We start from the raw sequence: 25,338 nt of genomic DNA, 5'->3' as shown, positions 1-25,338 counted from the left end.
AAACAAGTTTAATGTTATTTTTCCGCTGCTTCACAGTGCCTTGGCTTGTCGTAGTGATTCGTCTGTCGCTGACAAACAAATTAAAAAGTTATGACTAAAACGTTTCGCGCTCGGCAATGAAATGAAATTTGTTCGCTCGGACAACTCTCAGTATTCACTGCTCAGCTATGCCGCTGGCTAAATTTAAATTGCTTTTGTTGCGCTTTTGTAGTTGCTGACGCTGCTCCTGTTTCTGCTTCTGGTCCCGCTCCTCCGGCAACTGATGATGATGATTTTCCTTTTTGTGAGCGCAAGTTTTCTTTGTTGTTTGCACAAATAGTTTTTGTCGCCCGTTCGCAGCCATAAAAAATACCAGAATTTCTTCTAAATAACAACGCGGCGCCTGAGAAAAATCCTTTAAAAAAATAGTAAAAATGTGTGTAGCTGCGAATTAAGTTTGCAGTTAAACGACCACCGCTAAGCGCATTAGGAGGAAAGTTTTTGCATCCAATGGCGCTTCCAGCTTTCCCTTTATTTCGAACCGAACTTTTTTGAAATCATTAAAAGCTTAAATGCGGCGACCAGGAGCATATGAATATGAATATTGAATGTGCGACGGAATGGGTGACTGACGGAGGAGGCCATTAAAAGCAAGCGCGCCCTTCAACCCCCTAAGCCAACTAGCGAGGTTGTAACTTTGGCTTTTACGAGCGCAAAATGTTTGCCCTCCAGTGTACTAATCCACCAAGCACACGAGCGCACTAGCACGCCAGGAAACTAGCAAACTGCCAAACTAGGAGACTGGCAGGAGCATATGAGCAGAGGCCAAAGCCCGAGACCAACTCGGGCACTCACTCAAACTAGAAGCGACAAACTAACTTATTAATATGCGATGCACACTTTGTTGCTGTATTAATTGCAATATTAAATTTCCACTAATACTCGCTTAGCAGGGTCAGACCAGGACTCGCCTTTTTCATACACTGAGGGAATAAACACAATCCTTTTTGGCCTTTCAATTTTTTCATTTACATACGCTTCTCCTCACTGTACGATTTTACTATTTCAATAAACCGGTCGTGTCTAGTAATGTCTCCTCTTATCTTCGGGATTGAAACGACTCTTTAACACTGAAGTTTTTTTCGCAGTGTCCGCTCAGCTTGTTCTGCTTGAAAAGTTTCGCCACAACTTTTAGCGGAGTAAAGTGAGTTGAAAACACCTAGAACAAAGTAATTATTACATGTTTACGTGCGCCAGGATCACGTATCCCTATTCCTTTCGCGGTACCCATTCCGCCATTCCGCCATTCCGCTATTCCTATTCCTATCCCGCTTCTGTTTACTGGCCTGTATGTGCTATGTGAGAGATGGTTTCATTCGGCATGCGGCACGGGTGCGCTGAAAAGCGATACTAATGATAAGTTCTGCTTGCTAGGAGTCCGTCAGCGAAATGAACTCAATTTGCTACGTTTTACATTACCAAAGCCACGAACGGACATCATTTCCATATGCGTATGTATGGCGCAGACGGAGGTGGTGGAAATTTTCGTGCTCGGTTGCCCGCAGCTTGATGTATGCGGCTGGGGAAATTCTGCGTCTGGCAGCTGGAAATTGCGCTGCAACGCACCCAAAAAACACGGAAGCGAACAAACGGGGAAAAGTAGGTGCAAAATATATAAATGTTTAAAAGGTGCAGCAGGCAGGCAGGTAGAACCACCGGCATCGATGCCAGACATAATGTTGGCTGAAGTTTGCAGTTAACTAAATTTACACACTCGCAATCTGGGCGAGTGCAACTGATTTCATTAACTAGAGTTGGGCAAACAAACCCGGAGAACCCTGCTTTTCTGTTTTCTGGTGGGTGGAAAATTAATTTGTTGAATATAAGTTCAGGGCAAAGTTTTGCGTGTTTGCATAGCACACTTTCATGTGCGCTTGCTTGGGGTTGATTAATAAGCACAGACGCTGTCTATCCGGCTCCTGTCTAATTATTATTATAGCGCAGAAATGTGTGTCAGGCCCACGTTGAGTTAGTGCCCTAAAATATGCATTCACTTGGAGAACACTCTTTTGATTCAAGCGATCGTATCCCTTAATAATTAAAAGCACTGAGTTCAGCTGCGACAGAGCATAGACACATGCTAATGACTAATTTGTGGTCCTTGGCATAACGAAGTCTCGTTTGAACTTGATTAAATGCAGTTCTGGTGCACAATTGTCACCTTTCGTCAACATCAACATCAAATTTTCCGCTAGTTTTATGTGCATAAATGCAAATGGCAGACACCAGGACCAAGTCCGTCCAGAGGCCAGACTTTTGATGAGTTGTGCAATTGCCAGGCTGAGGCACAGAAATAGGAAAAGAGCAAAAAAGGGCTGAAACCCGGCCATTGTCGCCTGTCGTCTTTGGTCCGCCTTTTGCCTTTCAGGCGATTTTCTCCCGTTTTTCATAGCCAGGAAAAGTGAAGACTGCGCTTGATTGTCTGTGTAAATGCGGCGCCAATTTTTTATGCTCATGAATGCAGGCAGACCAGCAAAGCGGCTCCACTCAAGTTCATTGTATTCGCATGCCGCCCTCCCCCTGGCATATTTTCTGCTGTTTCATCATTCTCATCAGCAGACATTGCTCATACGCCACGTTCTTCCTTTCGTCAGTCAACAAAAGCAGGAGCTGCAGTTCATATAATTTTTTCCTCATGCTTTGTCCAAACTCGCTTTGCTCCGGAGCCAAAACGTTAACAGTATTTTCAGCATTTTCGAGACAGTTTGTCATAATTCCATAGAATCTACTTGGCATTTTTTCCCATTTGTGTTCTTCTGGTTTCGGAGTTTCTTCTGACGTTTTATTGTGTCAACATGACAAATCGTCAAGTGTCAGGAGGACCAGACAGAGTTTGCCAAAAATACGGGTTTCCCGTATTTATTCGAAGGTGGTCTTTAATTGACCAAATAGGGTTGTGTATACATATTCTTGGCGATTTTAATTAATAATATAGAAAATCGTTAATTTGACCACAATTTTTAAATGTCTTGAGGTTTAGTTTAAGATGTGTTATCATGTATAATATTCATTTGTGGGGATTAAATCGTTAAATGGGTTACCTTTCCCCTTTTTTGGAATCAAAAAGGAGCTAAATTGTTTCACATTTTATCAGATAGTCCATAAATTCCATCTCTCAATTACAATATTTGACCCATCGTATGCAAATTTATGAGCATTTTCATTTCGATCAATTTACTCTGCTACTATTTCCCTTGTATCCTGTTTGTGGGTCTGGCTCATATTTATGCTTTTTACGGCAACCTCGAAGGAGAAAAATTTATTCATTGAAGTTTTTACAGTCAACTACACACCTCCTGAATGCGGTTAGCCATCATCGTCGTCATCATCCTCATCTGGCTGGACGTCGGGGAGGCGCCTAAGCTAAGCTCTCTGGTCTGACGTAATCATTCATTCTTCATCAAGTTGACCCGACTCCAACTCCTTGCTTTTCTATTCAGACCTCGAACTCAAACACGCCTCTGTCTCTGCTTCATTGCTATGCAAACTGCTCCCAATGGCTACGTTTAATGGTCAAGTGTGTAAAATTGCATAGCAAATCGTGGGGTCGCTAGATGTGGGTGGATGCGGGGGACAGCGAGTAGAGGAAGTGTTTCCAGGACCATTGCTCTTAGATAAACATCTTTGCCATCTGTTGTTGCTCCACTCTGCTTTGCCTTTCTGGGTACTGGCTGCTGACTGAGTTACATATTGATGTGATTTACCACTCATATGTCTTTGGGGCTTTCTATGTCCTCGGCAAATTGTTTTGGTATTCAGTTTTGAATCGATTCTCCTTGTGGTATGATCTATTTGCCGATATGGCCGATTAATCGCGTATTTTATGCCTCCGTTTGACATTTTCTTTTAGTGTGATACCATCTTCTTTCCTGGAATGGACGTAATGTATGTGGTATGAATTGAAACTTCACCTCAACTAAATTATGGGGTTGTTCTCTTATATCTAATCTATGAAAGTCACGTCCAAGAAATATGTATATACACAAAACGGCAAAACAAAGTGACAAACGAATTGCGCTTTTTACTTGCTAAACTAGTTCCTGCCATAGACTATACATAAATCAATTCTGAAGAAATTTAAGTGATACCAGCGGAGTCTTACCATTCTTGATTTCATTATGATTTCGATTTGCATAGCCAAATGTCCTAGCAGCAACTTAGCATCCAGCTCCCATCGTCCAAAAAGGTCGCTAGGGACTCCTTTTGACAGTAAATAGCCTCGTGGAGTGAGTTTGAGTTGGAGTTCATCATCGTCTTCCTGCAGAGTGTATCAATTTTGGGGCCTCACATTTCATTAGCTTGTCAACATTTGTGAGCAGGCAAGCCTGTGACGGCCATGTCTTTGACACTTCAGCCTGAGGCGTGCACCTCAAACTGTAGTTGCCATGGAGTGCGGCACACAAGGACCAAAGGGAGCCGTGAGTGGGGCTTCAGCCCGGGCTCTTGCTCTAAATAGTTAAACTGCTTAGCGAGTGTCTTGCGATTTGGCTGACTATGCCACATGCTTCGGTTGCTATGCAAATCAATTTTCCCAGCCAGTCAGTCTGTGCCATAAACCCAAGTTCATTAGTACTTTGTTTAGTTAAATTCCTATTGGCGAGCTTTTGAACTTTGATACCGGGATTTGGCAAACGCTTTTGTGCTCACTTAGTTAATTTGCTTTAATTGCCATAATTTGGTAAGGTCTGCTGCTGTCTCCTTTGATTTTCATGCAAATTTTAAAGCGCTTAAATTGTGGCAAGCACAAGCAGGCAGCGGAAGGGACAGCCAGGTAACGAGCTGTACAGAACGAAATCCCTTTTTAACAAAGGCAGAGGGGGAAATCATAAATTTTGCCAGCAGCCATAAAAGTGTTCAGCTTGCTCCGTTTGGGGAGCTCAAAAGCAAATATGCAATGCGCTTGCTATCGATATGCCGAAATCTATGCTTCTGCCTTTCCCTTTTTTATTTTCTTTTTCATAGACAAAGGGGAGAAGACCCTGCACGTAAGGGGCTCCCACAAAAAGCCCTTGCCAAAAGTATTTTATTTATTTTTGCCACACACACTGACATATTATCAGCAAAAGTTATTAGGGGTGCCTCCAATAAGTATGCAACAGTTTTTTCGCCTGCTGCTCTCTTTCAGGTTTCTCTTTTCCGTTTGTTCTCTTGTGTTGGCCCTCCGGGCAAACAGCAACAAACAACAGGCAGCCAATTAGGAAAGCCAAAATCTGGTTAACTGTTGCTGTACTCCATTTTGGCAGCCAGCCAAGGCATGGCTTTATTGCAGTTTAATAGGCTGGCGACTTGCTGTATTTCGGGGTGATAGATAGGCCAACGCATTAGGCAAATCGTAAAGGTTCCAACTTTTTCGGCGCTTGCTTTTCAACCACTTAACGCAAATGATGTTGATATAGCCGATAGACATAGAAACTTTTTCAAGATTTTCCCCTAAAAATGGGAATTTTGCCCATAAACACACGGCGCAGTTGTTGTGATTATTATTGCTGTTGCTGAAGCCGCTCTTCTCGAGCAACTTGCTGTTTTTCTTGGCCCGAAAAGTCTTTGAGCGTTAAAAGCAAACCCAAAAATGTTCTACAACTTTTGGTTTGAGTGCGTGTTGAAACAAGTTAATGTAAAAGTATTTTTATGCTTTGAAAAACATTTGCCCAGCTAAAAATTATAAAGAAAATAAAAAAGGAGGAAAAAAGCAGCGCGAAAAGAAAACAAAAATTAAGGCTAGATAGGCGGTGGGAAGATTCGGTGGTTGTTGTTGCTTTTACATAAATAAAATCAAACAAAACAAGTAAGAAAATTCGGGACAAACATTCACAAAATCAGCTTCTCGGTAGTACGTTTTGGGGGATACCCATATTATCGTCAGTCGCATTATCGTCATGGATCAGCCGCAGTCACTGTAATTTTGTTATAGGAACCAGCACGTGTGTGTGCGTGTGTTTCCCGTTTTTTTTTATAAGAGTGTGTGCTCCAGAAGATAAATGTCTATTTAAATTGTTCCTGCTTCTAGCCGGGTCCTTTGTGCTGTCGATTTCTCAATGACAGGACCATGGAAATGCCACTTGACAGCGCTCCGCTCGCCGCCCACTCAAACTCCCCTCTAGTTAAATCTTTATTGTTATCATAATTTGCTTTTATCCGTGCTCAAAGCTTGTCTCATGGCAGGTTACCTAACCAAAGCCCCATTCATCTCGCCAAGATGGGACAGGCAGAACCAAACAAAAAACCGAGTCGAAAAAGACCCCGAGTTCACATTTTTATCGTAATTGTTTTCGTGCATTTTTTCGTTCTCCTACGAAAGTGAAAAGCTTGGAAAATGGAGCGTAAATAGCACTGAGCTCTGTGGGCTTGCTTACCATTTTCTGCTCTGTGTTTGCTATGCAAATCAATAAAAGTTGATAATTGAGATTTCTTTAACAAGATTTCGGGTGTCGCTGTGACACGCGCTTCTCCCTTCCTTTGCTTTTGCTACTGCAGATGGTGATACAGATATCGAAAGCTCGGGAAATATTAAATTTATGGGCAGCAAGCAGTGTAGTCAGCGAAAATGGCGTCTCTAGGCGTCTGTATGCCAATGACATAAATTATAATTAGATTGAAGGGGCGTAATGTCGATGATAGACCTTGAAAAATGAAAAATGATCCGATGAGGCAATTTCCTGAAAACGGTAAATCGTTAAATGAATTAAGGAAATCTATATCATAAAATAATTATATTCCTGATTTAATATTTTTTTAATTACCTTGATTTTTATAGATATATTCTACATAATTTGATTTGTTTAGAATGTATGATTTTGAAAAACGTGTTCCTTACATATCTAGTTTTGGTCGTATGAAATTTAATATTGTGTGCCGCTAGATAACCCAAAAATCGTCGTACTGTCCAATGTCCTAGTTATAAGCCAACCCAAGGCCAGATCCTGACTAACTAATTATTCATATTTCTTTTTTGTTGCAGGTAAGGATCGACGAACAGTATATATATAAACTGAACTATTTGGTAAGCAATTTCATTGGATTTTCAATATACTTGAATACCAGTCAGACGTTCTTTCCATTTGTCCCATAAGTATCTTGGCTATCTTGGCGTTTTATATCCGCAAGCAACCCGCTTCATTTGGCACTGCGGCAAGCAGTCGACAATTGTGTGCCATAATTGAATTTTAAATAAACCCATGCAGACACGCACGAGAGTCGATTGCAGTCGTATCCTCTCTGCTCCCGGCTCCTTGGCACTTGTCTACTTTTTAAACTGTAAATAAATTTCATTGAATTTCTTCGCTGCCTGCTGACAAAGACGTCTGGCAGGCGGCTCCTTTCTCTGCTCAGTGCTCCTTGTTGCTGTCGCTGTGTTTGCCGCATCCTGCGCCATGAAGTATGCAATTTTATTTCAGTGCGACCGGCACTTACCTGGCATCAGTTCCTTCCTCCCACTTTCTCCTTTGTGTTGCCTGCTTGAATGCCATAAAATATTTAAGTTTACATTTCACACACACTGTGCACCGTTCTTCCCGTTTGGGGATCATGCTCTAAGCCTGACCTTTTTTGTTGTCTCCCTGTATTGACTGCGATAGACGGGCCATTTTTATTACTCGATTTGTCAAGTCAAGATTTCTTCGACTTGACCGCACACATCGATATACTCAGAGAAAAACAATAAAGCTTATTTTCAAAACAGATAAATATAATGTTGCGCTTTGAATAATAATTGGCGAACTTCATGTTTGAATTCCATTAAATTTGTGATACTCCATTCGAGCATATAACCTCTACTATCAAAGTGTTAAGTTACTGTTCTGTTTGGAGCTTGCTACATTTTGTATTCGATCTGGAAGTTTAAGTTCTAAAACCAAAACAAATTCCCCCATAAAGCCTTTTTGAGCAAAAAAAGTAGCCAATAGGTCATACTTTTTCTATCAGTGAACACATATAGCATGTTTGTACGGCAGTTTAATATTTGCTCTGCCATTGTCATGGGTCAGCCCGTTCTCTAACCCAAAAAGAACGTGCACCACCTGAACTGGCTATTTGTGCAGCACTTGGCTCGCCTCGACCGACTCTCCAGCTCTGATTACCGGCAATTCCGTTTTTCCTCACTGCAAATATAATTAAGTCAACACACAAATGCGTCCAGATATATCTATGAGCAAATAGTGCGAGTAAGTTGCATGTGCATTTTATTTAAGAGTTCAATAAGCAAACTTTGCTACGATTCAAGAGTGCAGCCATTAGGTAATTAATTTAACACTTGGCCACACAGCCGGGCCACTAATTGGCTTCCATTTACCAATTGAGACAAATCCGGCGGAGGGAAAATAAAGAATAGAGCAGGAACTGGATGCTGATGGATGGGCAGATAGTGCTGTAAGTCGAAATCAAAGCGTTGGTAGTCATTACTGCCATTTGTGGCACTCTTGGGGTTGGTAGCCCTGGCAATAGTTCCCATGAAAAGAACCTGACATCAAAATCGCTTCAATGAACTGGTCAAATGTGGAGCTGTACGTGTGTGGGTGTGTTTGGGGTTGACTGCTCACTGAACCCAGTGAACCTGCTCGAAATTAATGTGCCACGTAAAAAGGGTAATTTCCAGGAGCCACGTCAAAGGTGCTTGGCCAAGTTCCAAGTTCGGGTCAAGACTTGTTGCGTGCCTTGTGCACTTTTTTGACACGACCCCATAGTCAAAGAGAAGTCAAGTGCAAAAGGAAGTAAAATATTTTCCCATCAGAAAAAAAGGGTAGCGAAAGAACGAAAACATCAAAATAGACAAGCTGCGAAACTTTTGTAATGTCTAAAAGGCTTTGCTCATTAAGAGGAAAATCAAGGAGGAGATGCGTTTGGTGGTGCCTTTGGCGTTCAACTCATTAACGGTAATTGCAGCCTTTTTTTTTAGAGCGCGCATCACATTTTTAAAACGCAATTTTGTTAATTAATTTTCGCACATGACGCCCGCCCTCTGAGGCTCTGCTCGTTAGCGCCAGCATTGGTCGATGATTTGGCTTTTGAATATGTTGTCAATCAGCAGCGGGGCGTCCTTGACTTGTCTATCCAGCACCACTTGTAGCTGCCAGGCAAAGCTTTTTGGCTTTGCCTGTTTTGGCGCTTTTCAATTACGGAAAACACGCCCAGCAGCCCACTTTCGAATTCGGATTCGGTTGGGATAACGCGCTTACCGCTTGCATCAAAAGCCAGCGGCTCCGCCTCCTGTTGCTGACACTGATGATGATTGTTGGCCTGAGGGAAGTAACCCAAGTGAAGATAGAGAGCCGTTCTTCACTTAGAAAAAAAAATGGCTTCTAGACGTCGAGCTAAATATGGTTCTCGGGTCGGGAATGATGGCTTGACTTTGTTTTTAGTACTTTATTATATGGATTATATTACGAGAATACGAGCGAAAGGCCTTAGCTGCTAATGCTTCTAGTTCTCAGTTACCTTGTAGTTCTATAATTTAAATTAGCTTAAAATAAGTTAATAAATAAATATTACAAGAATTCACCGTTTTTATAAACAGTTACTCCCACACGTGAAAACTGAAATTTTTAATCACAAACCCAGAACTTGAAGTCATTGAGTTAAAATAATTTTCGAGTGCAATGCTCCCCCAGCACCATCGGCTGAATCACAATTTGTCTTGCGGCCAAAAGTTCTATTATCAGGAAAAGATGCCGAGTGTATGTGTGAGCCACTGAAAGGCGAAAATAATAACCTCACTTAAAGCGCACACGAGAGATGCCCAGCCCAGATACGAAAGCTCCTTCCCGGCCCTCGAGGCGGTTAGTTGAATTTGAGTGGAAAGCGAAAGAAAAGCCAAGCCAGTTGGGAAAGAAAACAGAGTAAAGAAGGAGCTTAAGGAGCTTCTGTGATTTATAAGCATGTGCTAGCCAGCTAACCTTTCGCTTTTTAATTTTGTTTTGCACTCCTCCACAATCAACAGTCCTTTTCATGGGACAGTGCACCTCACACACATATAGACAAGGGAAAAAGGCTGTCACTGCTGTTGTAATCAACTTAATTGCAGGGAAACAGAATCGGGGAGAAGTATGCAGGAGAGAGCGAGTAATTATGAGTAATTGCTATTAATATAATATAGCCAAAGCTAGCCAAAGGACAAATTCATAGAGCCCAAAGGCACGCAATGAAAATATGAAAAAATTACGCCAAACCAGTCGCGTACAAAGCCACGAAAATAATTCACAAAACGGAACAGAATACATTTGATTATAATCTACAATTTACGTCAACGGCAGCGGTATCCAGCAACAACAAAGAGGGTTGTTAGCCATAGACAAAGCTCGAAAATTGATATTAATTTTTTCGTCTTTTTAGTCTCGGCCAATGGAATGTTCATAAAAAACGACCAAGAACAAAAGACCTACAAAGAGGAAAATGTTATGATCCTTGTTATCGGTCCACGCCCACAAAATGGTTCTGCAATGTGTTTCCTTGGCAGTAATTGTTGCTATTTAGAAACGCAAGAAGGAAGCAGAAAAAAAGTATCAAATTAATTAACGAAGCTTTGTGGCAGAAAAAGCGCGTAAAAGCAACCGCAATACCAACATTTTAATTTTAACTGGCTGCTTTAAGCATACTTAGTCCCCTAATTATATGAGTTCATATGTCCAAATGTATATATGAGATGGTTTAGTCCAGAGATCCCTAATCTTCTGTTTTGTAATTGGTCTTGCTAAAAGAAGAGAAATCGTCATATACCTATACATATGTGCATTGTTCATTAAGTTGAGAAGCAACAATTTTATTCGCTAATCCGATGTGAAATTTTTTTTGGTAGTTTAGATATTCGCAAAAGTGGGAAATATCAAACGGGTTTCAAAACTTGTCAGTTTTATAATTTATTGTGTTTTAAGGTACAGAAATAAAAGTTATTTATGAATGTATATTTATTATTTGATCTGCCATAAGCAGCGTTTGGGCACTTTTGGTTTAATGGCTTCGATTTATGACTTAAATAAACATACATTTTTAGGATCCGGCATTAATCTCATCCCACATAATTATACGTTATAATTAAGCAGTGTGTGACCAAAGAGATGCTATTTGTCAATTTGACGTTGACAAACTCGTTGGTCTGGATTAGAAAGCACATGGTCATGGGGTGGCCATAATATGTGCGAAATGTAAACACACCGAATGGTTTGCGGTCTCTTCTTCTGCGAACCGAAACAAGAACGAAAACGAAAACTCGCCCCAGGTCATGTTGCGAAAACTTCATTTGCGGCCAGCTCTTTGTGTCCTTGTTATTGCCTTTTGACTCTCGCTTAAATGCTTCAATGACTTAATTATATTTACGTAATTGTCTCTAAATCACGAGAGGTATAATTAGAGTGCCACAACGCACAGAAGTATGCAGCGTGCTTACTTCTTCATTGTTGCTCTTAACAGCAGTCAGGAAATCTGTCTTTTCAGCTTTATAGAATTTAACTGAGTGTGGCAAGCAGCACGCTTATAAGAAAACGAAAACTATTTCCAGTTCAACAAAAGGAAAATAGCAAAGACCAAGCACGAAGAAAGTGCTGCAGTCAAAGTTTTTAAGTGTTTATTTCAATTATTGTTTGGCTGCGTGTTGTCTGCTCCGTGTTTTTGGACCTGCGAAAGCGGGCGAACGCTCGCGGGGGCAATTTAATTTTCCGCATTTTGTGCACCCCCCCAAAAAAAGTGGGGGAAAACAACAAACAATAGCAAAAACTAGTTAAGAAATGCAAAAGTTTTTAGCGCGAAAGTTCGTCCACCGTTCGTCCTGCAGCAAGTCCCCTCTGGCTTTGTTTTCATTTTCATTCATGTGCAGTTACTCAATTTTTGTGCTTAACGCGAGAAAGCAACAGAGGGAAATACAATGCGTCTCAATGGTGAGGGTACTGGGGGCGAGTTCCCTTCTTCACTCACACATCGACGCTTTCGTATAATTTAATTTTACACTTATTTTTACTTTTATTTGCGACCAAAACTAATGTTGGTGCACTAGAGATTCTGCAACATTGTTGCTCGTAGCCCAGCAGCAACATGGCGTGAAACTTGGCCCCATTTTCTTGCCGCCTTCCCCCCTCCTCGAGCCTTTTCTCCTCCGTCTGTTTAGTGTTGCGTGTCGCCATATTGTTTGCTTTATGTCACACACTCACCGGCACAAACGCACTCTCTGGTTTATTTGCTCCGGCTGCCATATATTTTACTCTCAGGTAATTGCGGTTTTTATTTCACAAAAATAATAATGGCTGCACCTTTGGGGGTGGCGCTGGTGAGTGCGATTGTGTGTGGATGTGGATGTGGATGGACGGCTGTCGGAAGTTGTCAAGCTACGACGATGGAGGACGGCGGAGGATGGCGAGCGCCATCTTAAAGCACACTGCGTCTCAACCACTTTAAAGCCAGCAGCTGAACGCTAATAAGCCACACAGAGTTCCCAGGACTAGGAAAGGGAAAGGCGAAGTGGAAGTGGAAGGTGGAAGTGGAGGAGCAGACAGCCGTCTTTCACGGATGTGTGGGCTTACACTCCGCATCCAGCAGGCAGGATCCCCTGTTTGTCTGTGCGAGTGTGCAGCATAAACCCTGTTAACACACTTAACAACAAACAAAGCTACAAGCAACGCCTGGCCAGGCACACACCTCCCCTCCCCACCCCTGCTGCCACCCGGCCCAACTACGAGCATAACTTTAATGCTCATTGCTTGGCTCGCTGCCTTGACTTGGCTCGACGCCAAATTTAAATGAACTGGGTCGCCGGCAACGAGGTTCTGCAGAAGAACGCCGCATTCATATGAAAGTGTGCGGGATGCAATATAAATACTAAATACTAATACTAAAATATCTAATCTGTAGAGCAATGAACCTGCATATGGCAAGCATTGGCGTGGGCCTTAATTACATAATATCCAGATGAAGAAAATTCCAAATGCCCAGAGGGCTATTGAGGCCAAAACAAAACCTGTATGCGAATCCAGGCCCCAAACCGATTTGTGGGGAAGTTTATAAACAATAGTTCATTTGCGAGCGCTCCGAGGCAGCCTTAAACCCTGTGCTCAGCTAACCCGCATAATGTGCTTACGCTTCATCGATTGACCGTTGTCTGCGGCTGTGTGCGACTGTTTGCGTGGGTGTGAATGGGCGGTAAAAAGGGGTGGTGGAAGGTCGAAGGTGAGCTGCCAAACACAGCGATCGACGGCAACTGCGTGGTGCTAAAAATGTTAATGCAAATCATTGGGGAAATCAAAAATGGCTCTTCTCCGGGCCAAAGTGCAAGTGAAAATTGTGGCCAAGATTTCGTAGGCATCCCCATCATGCAATTTGCAAGGGTTTCCCAAGTGGATATTCCTCCTCCATTTCTTGTTCTTCGCCCTGCTTGTTGTCAAATTTGCGCAGCAGCCGGTTCCAATTGCAACAGCCAAGTCATTAGCATAAACGTAGAGCGGCGAAAAGTAGCTTTTCCATTAAGGCCCGTGGCTACTGGATAGGCACTCGAAACGAGTCGTGAGCGCCTGCTTTTGGCAACTCTTTAAAGATTTATGAAGCGTCAAATATTTATTATGCCCGCTTCGCAATATAAGGCATCCGAGCACGCGAGCCTCTTTTGGCACGGAATAGTCGACGGAGAAAGGAGAGCCAGCAGCCAGCCATTTCCCTAAGCCATTGGTCCTGCCTTCGTTGCCTGTCTTTGCGAACACTTTTTGAAATTGCAAAGCAGCGCAAATAAATAAGAACACATAAAAAGTAGGCAAACGCAGGATGCGAAGCTCAACCAACAGCAGCCAGAGCCCTTACACAGACAGCAAAAAATAAAAAGGAAGGCATAAAATAAAATAAAACGCAGGCGGGGAAATGAAATGAGTCCAAGGAAAGCCGGCAAAGACACCTGAAGAAAACCCATTTGGAAATCGGGATGAATCAGTCAGTTTGGTTGTTCTTCCGGTACTCGGTCCTATAAATAGTTCAATTTTTTTTATAAAATAACGCAGAAAGTAATTAAAAAGTTTATTGTACAGTTCGATATGTTGGTAGATTGTATTAAATATTTGTTGATTTCGGCTTAAAATTTGTAACCGTGCAGCATAGCTCTCACCAAAATGCCGAGCGAAAGCAAAACAAAATCAATGCGAGAAACAGGCTGAGCCTGAATCTTAGTCGCACTTTTACTTTCCCTTTTTCTGGGTTGAGGGAAGTACGGGTATGTGGCACTTCAACCCTTTCAACAACTCACGAGGACATGGCGACTGCGATCTCTTCTCATGGCGTTGAAATATGTGCCTCCAAATATGAAAAATCTCCTCTCGGGCTTATATATATGTACATATTTCTGCAGTGGCGGCAGCAACAGGACCAGGACCAGGACCACGTGTGCCTTATTCCACCCTCGCACTCGTTTGTTAAAGTGTTGAAATATGTCAAACATCGTCGAAACCATTTCATTTGACTGGGCGAGACTGCCGTGGCGGCTGGCCTTTGAGCAAATGCAAAACGCTTGGAATATTTTTAGGCGCGCACAACCGGTGACTAATGATGATGATGAGTGTGTCTTGCCCTCTGCTCCTGTCGTATTTCCCCGCCTCTTCTTCTGTCGCTGTGCTCAGCTAATGAGGCGCATAAATTGTACACACAAAAATCTCCACGCTGCAGAAACAGTTGCAAATTTTATGAGCTTCCTGACTAAACAAGATGTCAACGAACGAAAACCGTAACATGTAGCTGCACTTGAAAAAGTTGCAAATTGTAGCAGATAGTGGTTATTTATTAATAAACACGTTCCCTAGTGGTATTTTCTGTATATTGTACAGAATTGTATTGTTCGGCGATGCTATAAGATGTCGTAATTTAATGTCTACCACATCTATTATCTCATCTTCTCACGTTAACCTCTTCAAGAGTATATTTTGTCACTGCTATATACGATAGACACACACACAAAATACCAAAGTTTGTCTAGGCTTTTAAGCAACTAGAGACAATTTAATTAACGCTATTTAGCATCCTGCCAGCTGTGTCTTCGATGTCGTATTTTTGCAATTTGTCAAGTTGGCCTTAGATGTTGCCTACTTTTAGGTGCTGACTGCTGTGACCGAAAACTTAAGTTGAAATGGAATGCACGCCAGGTGGAATCCATTGCTCGCGAAATGCACGTCACGCTCCAATTTGCATGCCTTAGGTCGCTCCTCCAGTGGCTCCCACTCATCAGTTTCCGAGAAGAGGCCACACGGCCAACAAAAAAGTTTAAAAACAAGGGCGCACAACAAAAAGGAGGCAGCGAACCAAACCAACCGCAATTTGGTCATGTCCAACTCAATTTTCGTTACGTAAACTGCATCGTATGCTAGGCATACGAATAGGACCTGGCTGTTAGACATAACTTTTCGGAAAGGCGGAGGAGGAGAGGAGGCGGCAGGCGTTCGCATGTATATATTTTGTTTTCGCTGGCCAAAACAAAAACCGAAACCGAAAAAATAATTCCCCAGCCGAGCCTCGATGGCGGCTTCTCAGGCGCTTCAAATTTAATTAAACATGCACACGTGAGCAAATGCAAATAAATAAAAACTTTATGGCTTTTTCCATGGCCAGAACGGAGGCCAAATGTGGAAATGAAAAAGCGAATAGCGGGTGTATGCGTGCGTCTTTGGTGTTTGGTGTTTGATATTTGCTGGCAGTTGGTTGGCTGGCGTGCTTATAAGTTTTTAAATTTGCACCATTCAACGGCGGAAAATAAATAGACAGCTGTGGTCAAAAATTTTTCAGAAGAGTTTTCGTTTTTTTATTTTATTTTTTTTTTTTAGGAATCAACAAGCTTTTTGGTTAGTTTCCTGTTTTGTTGGGAAAACACGTTTGGAATTGAACGGCTTTCTGCCACAGTTTTTTCCTCATTTTTTTTTTGTCATCTGGATGGATGATTTATGCAGTGGCGGATGTTTTAGGACCACGCACACATTTTAACTGAAATGCACTTAAGGACTTAGGCTCATCCACCCGGCATTCTGCGGTACATTTTTTAATTACTAAACCAAAAAGCTGCAGCAGCTTTGAATATTTGATTAGGGCTTAAATTTTATCAACAGCGTTCTCATTCCGATTATCTTGCTGACAAATGTCATTTCTAAAATTAACAGCTCAAACAAAAAAAAAACTGTTCAAATCCTGCAAGCAAATGGAAAATTTATCAGGGGCATAATAAAATAGAACAAAAACAATTTAACTTTTGTCAGGACAGTGGACTCCGCACACAAAGGGTCAAGAGAGCCAGCCAGCCATGTAAATCCTGCTGCGGGATTTTTGTTAAAAACTGCATAATTCATATGCAACTGGGGAAGGGGCTGGACAAGGGACAATCATCAACATCAAGCTTCCAGCCAAGCCACAAAGAGCCGGGCTTCCACTCTGTGTAACCTCGCTGTCCCCGTATATTTCATTTAAAATTTACAAGTTAACAATATTAAATATTAACAGTTATTTATGCATTTTTCGGCACAAATCAAAAATTTACATACATGGCAGAAAGTTCGGACTGCCTCTGCTTCGTCATCTGCATCTGCATCTGCCCTGAACTTGGTCCTGCCCAGAAGATGAATGTGTTGATGGATGCCGGCCAACATTTTTCATATGCAGGAGACATTGTATTTATGTATTTGCCTTTTCCCACATTTTATTCGACAATATTTTCGTCCTCGTCCTGGGCTTCTTCTTCTGCACTGGCGGCCGCAGCGAATGTTGATTTAAATAATTTGCTTTTGGCTTTTGTGTGCATTTCGCAATGTGTGTGCTGTGTGAGCTTTATGTGCTGTGTGTTTGCGGGAAAACATTTTTGGCATATTATGTGTGTTTTGCTATTGTTTGACTATGAATTTTTGTTTATTTGCCTCGGCTTTCCTCCGGCTTAAACAGTATTCCGTCTAGCAAACAACAAATCAATCTTAATTTATTCAAATTTATTGCTGCACTCTAAGTTGACTTATAGCAGCCGTGACGATTTCGTTGAAGTCGAACGAAAGCAACCGAACTATTCAAAACTTCTTTGTAATTTCGACTCAAATATTTAACAGTAATTTTGCTAGGAATTTCTGTATTTTTTATTTTCGTTTCCATGACCCCCGGGCAGCTGATTGCTAGACGATCTTGGTGTCTAGGCATTGGCCAGACAAGGATGCTTCTAATGCTTTAGCAAATATTTACTAATTCCGGGCTCTAAGTCGTAGACAAATTTTTGAAGCCGAAAGGCAAAACTTTTGCATTTTACGCAGCTAAAATAGCAAAACTTACACTTCCCCGCTCCTCAAATATGTAAATGAGCTGAGATCCAAAACTTAGCTTCTGCAAAGTGCCCCAAAAGTGGCGGCTCACACACAACAAACAAGGTCGGCAACAAAAGCATTAGCTTGAAAAGTGCATCGCTGTGAAACCCGCTCCAGGATCCTGACTTCAGAATCCCCGAATGCTGGCTGCGGTTTCAGAGTGCATTTTGAGGCTGAGCAGGGCGGGAATAGGCAGTCAAGGGGTGAAAAATAAATGGAGTGTGTGACTAGCAAGTGGTCGGGCCCAGACCCTAACATTGGGATTACATTTACACAGAGGGGCTGACAAAAACGGGAATGGGGCACGACTTTTGGTAATACGATGATGGCGCCTGTTCCCTGGTTAGCTGCCCTATAGTGTCCCCATCCCTTCGGCTTTTGGAGTATTCTAGTCGGGGAAATGCCAACAAATCATTGCCAGGACAACCGTACAGTGCACACTGCAAAAAACCAAGAAACCTAGATGTAGGACTACAATCTTTAACTTATATATACTCTTATACCACACTCTTTATTTATTGCAAATGTATTTTGGATGCTATGGCGATTTATGTTATTCGATTCAGTTTGGTTGTTAAAGGGATTTTCACTCCAGGACCTTCTAGGTAAAGTTTCAGTGCAAAAGGCAGACAGCACCCAGCGGGTAACAGGCAGCAACATCATCATCACTCTGCGCCTAAGCCGCATTTTGTGGATTCAGATGTTGCACCGGTGACTCACAACACCCAGAAGCGCGCGAGAGTGTACCTGCAACAAACGAGGTGGTTGCCGCCAAGTGATTTCTGGTCTAATGTTTTTTAATGTTGCTCATGTTGCAGAACGGTTGTTGCTGTTGACGCTGATGATATTGTTGCTGTCGACAGCAGCGGTTGCTCTGGTCAGCTCACCGTTGTTGTCAAGTCAAACAGAATGTGTGGCTGGAGGATGCCCTGCAAGGACTTTGAAGCGTGTTTGGGCGATGGAGCCATGGCTAATTTTTCGCTCTTTGTGTGTGTGGGAGTCTGGAGAGTCCATTAGCATTTGACAAAGTTGTCCGGTGGTTGGCCCAACCAAAAACCCGCTTTGTTAGCCCTCTAACGTCCTTACCGTCCCTACGCTTCCTGTGTTGCGGCTGTGTTGCCGAATTTGACACAACATTTGTCAAACCGCAAAATGGCTGCCACAACGTTACTTTCATTATGCAAAAGGGTCAGCCAGACAAACAATGGCAGCTCGGTTGGGTCCCCCTTTACTGATATTTGAGTTGGTTAGCCTGGTTTGTTGGTCGAAGCCAGGCTAATAAGCCGCGATTTATCAGTCAACCATAATTTCGAAAAAAGCATAAAATTCGATCAGCATTTTCGCACTTTTCATTAAAATTTAGTAATTGTTTTTTTAAGGTTCTAAGTGATCTGTTAGCAAATGAGTTTTTATCAGTGCTGACTATTGCTAAACTGATCACGAGTATTTGCATATTTTGAAATCCAATCGCGTAATTTCATTGCTTGTGGTTGACCGGTGGAGTTGTTAAGCGAAAATTTGCCAAACGCAATTGTCACAGCGTGATTTTCCTGCTAAACCGATGTTTGGTCCTGTGAAGCGTGGTAAATGAATAGCAGGGGGGAAGGAAGAGGGAATCAATTAGTGCAAACATATTTGGCAGGGCGCTAAAAGCCTTGACGGATGATGATCGATAAATTAGTGAAACCCCCTGCCCTTTGGTGGTTGCGTGATGTTAGTGTGTATATTTATGAACTGGGGATATTATTTATTTACAAGTTTACGCTTGACCGCCTGCCGATGATGCTGATTTCTCTGCCAGGCGATAAATATTTGATAGGCTTTTTTGTTGCTAGCCTTTTTTATTTAGCAACAATTAGCAGCTTACAAGCCAGGCGTATTATTGATTCCATATGCATAAGGATTAGCGCATGTTTTTTTGTTTTGTTTTTATATTTCCCCATAAAGCCTGCAATATTTCAATGCAAATTTGCTGTTCGTCTGTGTGCGGGGCAATAATTAATAATTTAATTGCTTCTGTTTATCTCTTAATTAAAAGGGATTTATTTGACCATTACAATGACAGCTTCCACATAAAGAGGGCCGAACACATCGAAGCACTTTACTTTTTGTCGCCTTTGCTAATTAAGTTACATAATTAATGGGCCCGATATATTTGTTATTGACAATTGGAGCCAATATGTGTCCCCTCACCCTTTCTGATTTCCAGCCCTGTTCGGTGAAGATAACCACAAAAAGTGATTAGGGACCAGCTTAATTAGATTTGATTGCTCAAAAGATTTTACAAACCCAATTGCAATAAAGCAAATTCAACATGCTAATCAAATTGTCTCTCTCTTTCGATTTATTTACAGGTGAGTTACCCACAAGATTATGGCCAAATGCCGGCTCAATTAGTAAGTAGAAAGCCCGAAAATTCCACTTCACTGTGGCAGCATAGAAGGCCTGTCAGCAGCACGCCCCCGAGTATGGTACACTAATTTAATTTCAGGGCATATTTGCAGTGAGTAGCGTCTTTTCTGCCTATTTGGCACAAACCTAATTAGCCGCGAAAACAATGGCAACCACCCATCGTGGTCCTTCTCTCCGCTTCGCCTGGCCTCTAGCCTCGCCTCGGCTAATTTTCATAATTGTTATTATAGAAATTCAGCAGCCATAAACAAAAGGTTAGTTACTTGCCTAATGACTTGAAGTGCGTCCTGGCCACAGCTCCAGACGTTGCCCCCTTGTCTTAGTTGATAAACATGTAAATGCGCTTATCATGCTGGTTGGCAAAAGTTTCGCCGAGCTCTCTATCAGTTGATTTTTGAGGCAGACAAAACCGCGCATTCATAACCCGACATAGACTAGAACTCGCCCGATGCGAAAATGATAGCAAGCCCACAACTTTTCAACTATTTGCAGGGAGGGTTGTGTTTTCTGTTTAGTCACCCTTAAGACGAGGCAAACAACCCAGCACTAATTAGGCTGTGGCGTTGATTTTGATGTGCCTTAAAATTAAAACGAAGCCCCGCCAGCCAACACTAAACGCTTTTAAAGACATCTTAAAGCCGTAACTTGGTCATGGATGAGAAGCGAAAAAGGGCCACGGGAAAAGTCGGCCTACGAAGTTGCACGATGAACTTTAGAACTTTTGCCATCCTTGGCCGCCGTTTCAGTTGTTTGTTTTTGCTGGCCGACGCTCACACAACTGTGGGCCATGTCCTGTACAAAGTGACGACTTCAACCGGACGCCTTTCAATTATTAATACCACTGCTAGGTCACTGCTTCACTGCTTCGTGTCGTCTCGCCCCGGCTGCAGTGTAGTTTAATTAATTAATTTGACAAAAGTTTCCAATTGAACTTCAGCAACAGTCTGGCCGGCGGCCTGTGGCTTTAAGCACCAGGCTTAAATAAGTGAATGCGACTGCTTCTGCCTCTACGAATCAATAAGAATACATAACAAATTTGGACGAAAAACAAGAGGCCAACAAAGAATTAATTGTTATTTTCATGCAAAGGCTTCTCTCTTCAACAATGGGAAAGAAAAGAAAGGTGCATTCCTCTGGCTTTCTGCACACATACATACACATTGTGTTTTTGGCATTTGCTGCTGGCCGGGCTATTTATGAATATTTCAAATGGTCTCTTCATTATGTGCTTGTTGGGGATGCCTTTGATCAGCTCAGTGCAGACGTCAAATGCAGTTGCTTAGCTCTGCAAGTATTTTCTCAACTTTATTTAGGCCCGGAAAATTCTTAGCAAAATTTCTCTTTCCGCAATTCACCGATGGTAGATTACGGATTTAATTAACATTCTGCCAGGGCCTGGCCTTTTTGTTCGGCCGACCAGCCACCTTTTGTGGCCCAAATCGAAGTTGCAGCCGCAGCAACAAAAGGGCCTGCCCCACGACCCCAAAAATGTTTATGCCGCACTTCCGCTGCCTGGTGTTCAGTTACTGTTTCTGTTGCTGCCGCATGAGTTGGCTATAATTAAAAATGCTATTACTGCCAACTTCATATAAATTTTTAATTAGCAATTTTTGCTATTTTCCTACTTTGTTGCTACTCACGCCTCACCCACCCATTGTTGTAGCTGCTGACGAACTTTTTAAATTAGCACTTTGTTAAACACCCTGACGAAAAAGGTAGCATCCTTAACAGGAACAGTTCCAGCAATGTCGGCATAAATTGTTTTTTAAAAGGATTTTGTCCATTACCGCTGTCCCCGGGCACTGGCTTCCAGCCACGTCTTCCGCTTCAGCCACAAATTTTGTGGCGGCAACAGCAACGCGTGCCGCAGCAGCTGTTCGCGCGCATTAAGCTCGTGGTACGGCAGCTGCCTTACATTTTCAAATAACATAAAGCGGCTCGTAGTACATGCAACATATGAAATAAAGGTGAAAATAAAACGAAGCTTGCTGGCTTGCTGGCTTGCCCTATAAGCGCTGCGTACTTGATTAGCATGAAAAAGGGGCTGATTTTTGGCGGTAATTATTAGGATTTATGCATGGTCTGGCCACCAACGAAAAGCCACCGCTCCTGCGGCTGCCGTCTGGCCATAAAGGCATAAAGAGGACCAAATATTGACACTTATGGCCTATAATTCGACACCCATCGGTGGGCGCGAAACAGCCGGGACATAAAGTCACCAGCCGAAGGGTTAAAAATATAAATTAAAGGGCCCCTCCCGCACTCATATGTGCATACTTTACGATTCAGCAGCTTTTCGTATTTGTCCCCGCACACATTCACGCACCTTTTATGCATTTTAATTAAAATTAACTTCATTTTTATTACACCAGCCAAAGTGAGCTAGTTCGCTTGGCCGCAATTTTTACAATTAAATAAAGATTTTATTATCATATGCCAGCACGTCTTCGCAAGTGACTCTGTGTGTGGGTAAATATTTAAGCTGAAAGCGTATAAAATTTACTGGAGGTGTCGCGTCGGCATATTTTAAAAGCTTTTTGTTACACCAGGGCGTTTACTTAGCACACATGGACTAGACAGAGACGGGCATCTCTCGGGCGAAAGAGAGACCGGTAGATAGCGGCCCTCATATATGCAAATTTATGTGACATTGCGGCAAGCACGCGTTCACTTTGGCTTAAGGCTTGCCCAAAGGAATTTTCAGAACCCCGTGTGTGTAGCTATGGCTTTTGTTTTCTAGATGACGCTGCAGCAGACATCGTGCCCCAAATGTATGCAAAGCTTTGTTTAAAGTGTCGCACAAGCAGCCAGTGTGTGCGACTTGCTGGCAGTTTAATAGCTCGCGACCTGCTCCGCCGTTTATGCATATTTAATAGTTGCTATTTTTGCTAAGTGCTCGAAATTATCGTCAGTGGCTGGGGTATTCTGCAAATCTGTCGCTAAGCCCTTCCGAGCCTGCGCATTTTGAGATTTCATTGTCATTATCGCCGCGAAGACAAAAAATGAAACGTGAAGTTGTAATATTACATTGCCAAAGAAAACAATTGATTTTTTCTCGGTGTGCCTCTTGCCGCACATGACACAGAAACCGTCTAATTAGATGTCTGCCTGCTGCCTGCCTGCCTGTGCAAAGCAACTCGACCCACTTGACTCCCTGACAAGTTACACAATTAGCAGCTGGCGAACCGAAAGTTGCGCAAACATTTCAATGAATTTTCCAAATTCTGCCGCCGCACAAAACTTTGGCCACCAAAAACCCATTTTGCGGAGCTCCTTCCTAGGAACTTCCATAGGAGAATCCTTGTCCAATGCTAATGAATTGCTGTAACTGACTGCTTCTCGTTTGCCTGGATTTATGCCATGAAAACTCAAAGGTAAATAGCAATCTGCCTGCAGTCCGGGCAGGGGGACTTTAATCAAACGATACCTTTGTTTGCTAGCCATCCACGCCGCCCGCTCCGTTGCCCGCCCCGCAACTGAATCAAGTTTGCATCAATTTCAATATTCCCACTGTTTTCATTTAATTTCAGCAACTTATAACTTAATTGTGTGCTTCCTGGCTACCGTTTTGCCCACCCCTCCCTTTCCTTTTAAATGTGCAAAAATTAAAGCAAGGAGCAGGGTCCTCGCAACAGGTTGCGCCCAATCTCGTTTGGCGGAGAGCGGGCGGCGGTTGAGATTGCAACGCAGCAGGTCCCGGGTCGGGTCTTGTAATTTGCAGCACAGCCAGCGACAACGGCAATGATAGTTTCCCCTGTGCCCCCCTATTCCTCCCTTTTCCACGCCCTTCACAAACACACACACTTCGGTTATGAATAGCCAGTGGAGCAGGCGGGATGCTGGAAACGTTGGGGAAACAAGGCAGCCCGACGACCCCCTTCAGCTTCATCATTTAAAAGCGCATTAAAAAGTTTTTAGATTAATTTCGCCGCTGCTGCTGCGTTTTGTTTTTGCCACTGTTTGCTACTTACTCTCCACTGCTGACGTTTTGTTTTTGCTTAATGTGGCGAGTTTTAATCCCAAATTGCTGAAATTTAAAACTCGCTTGCTGTGCGTTGAAAATCCTTGCCATAAAATCTGGCGAACGAGAAAAATATGCTTCTCTCTACTTTTCTGAGCAACAATTGCTCCGGTTACTAATACGTTTTCCATGTTCCCCCTAAACTGAGATCCACATGTGTACGCTTACTCATGGACTAACATGCAAAGTGTAGTTGCTCTGATGCACTAGCAATTCAATAGCTTTTACCTTTTCAATACACATTTGGCAAATCATCAATATTTTTCCTCATCTAGCGCAGAATTCATGCACCTGAGAGACGCTTGCAGGCGGACGATATGGAGCACCCCTAAAGTAGGAATGATTTGAAGGTGGAGCTAACAATGTTTGCTGTGTATGCCAAGGGGCAGGATGGCGGCAGCACTCGCTTTCAGAATCATTTTCAATAAATTTATCTGCAATTTCAGTGGACCCATACACACATGTCAGGAGTTCTCCTTGTTGTCGCTCGAATTCAATTCCAAGCAGATTTATTTTTCCACCCAGTTTTTCCATTCATAATTTCCATCATGGAAGCCCTGGCGTTTTGTACGGCTGCTCGTTCTAATCCTTCGCTTATAATTCATTGCAAAGAATGCGTGTGCGCCCAAAAGCGGTTTTATTTGGGCTCCACCTGGGTGGGTTTTAAAGCGAGTTCGCATTCCCAACAATTTCTGCATTATATTAATTTCTTTGACCGTTTCCTATTCGGTCCTTTGGTCGACCTTTCTCGCCACAAATTATACGCAATTAAGCAAATTTGTCTAGGTCCCAAAAACGAAAAAAATCAAAGCGCCTGGTCGCAGGTCACTGATTAACATCCCAGCCGGCAGCAATCCTATGAAAACAAATGGCGAAAAGGAATAAATAAAAATAAAAAACAATAACAGGCAGCAACATGTAAATAAATGGAAAGAAACGGAAAGACAACTAGGAAACGAATTGTTACAACGCGGCGCTACAACACTCGAAGAAATGACGGACAGCAATCAAAAGAAACAAGCGAACTTTCTGACTTTTGGAAAAACATATGTATGTAGCCTGATGGCTTTTAAAATTCTACAATTTTCTACAATTTGACTTGAGGTCCTCTTCTCCTTTTTCTGTAGTGTATGGTTCTGGTTTCATGTCCGGTCGTCGGTTTGGCCTGCGGTTCGGTCTGAATGCGACGGGGTGCGGGCGAGTTCATTTAACTTACGGCGCGTTTCCGATTTACCGCAAATTTGAAAACCAACAAACAGCCAAAAATTCGCCCAAAGGCCTTTGCTGTGCAATGGCAAACAAAAGGGGAAAAGCCAACAAGTAAATACAGGGCCCGGAGATAGGGAAAGTAGAAAACTGCTGGAATGGAGAAGCTGGATAAATTGTAAAATTCAATTTTCGCCCCCTTTACTCTTTTTTTTGTGTTAACACTTTTAACTTTGATTTATGCAAAAATTTCCACTTCACTTTGCACATGGCCAAAAGTTTTTTCCTTCTGCCCGGTTGATTTGTTGATTTCTAACAAATATTTGTGAGCTTTTCCGATAAAGGGGAAAAGGTATGGACAAGCAATGACTGTCAAACGTTCAC

The 25,338-nt window shown here is 42.5% G+C and overlaps 1 protein-coding gene across 13 annotated transcripts in view; it reads left to right on the top strand.

Annotated features, from left to right (window-relative positions):
• The window catches only part of LOC120454188 (polypyrimidine tract-binding protein 1), a 128,575-nt gene that overhangs the window by 58,085 nt on the left and 45,152 nt on the right, over positions 1-25,338 (top strand). For 5 of the 13 annotated variants that reach the window (XM_039639274.2, XM_039639271.2, XM_039639269.2 and 2 more), the window contains one exon: positions 6,998-7,039. The exons of the other annotated variants lie outside the window; for them this stretch is intronic. In XM_039639274.2, the coding sequence (XP_039495208.1) occupies positions 6,998-7,039 (42 nt within the window). The remainder of the gene's footprint in view (positions 1-6,997; positions 7,040-25,338) is intronic. 13 annotated transcript variants of the gene reach the window in all.

This window comes from Drosophila santomea, chromosome 3R (assembly GCF_016746245.2).
Source record: "Drosophila santomea strain STO CAGO 1482 chromosome 3R, Prin_Dsan_1.1, whole genome shotgun sequence".
Lineage (NCBI taxonomy): Eukaryota > Metazoa > Arthropoda > Insecta > Diptera > Drosophilidae > Drosophila > Drosophila santomea.
This window is presented reverse-complemented; position numbering and strand designations above follow the sequence as displayed.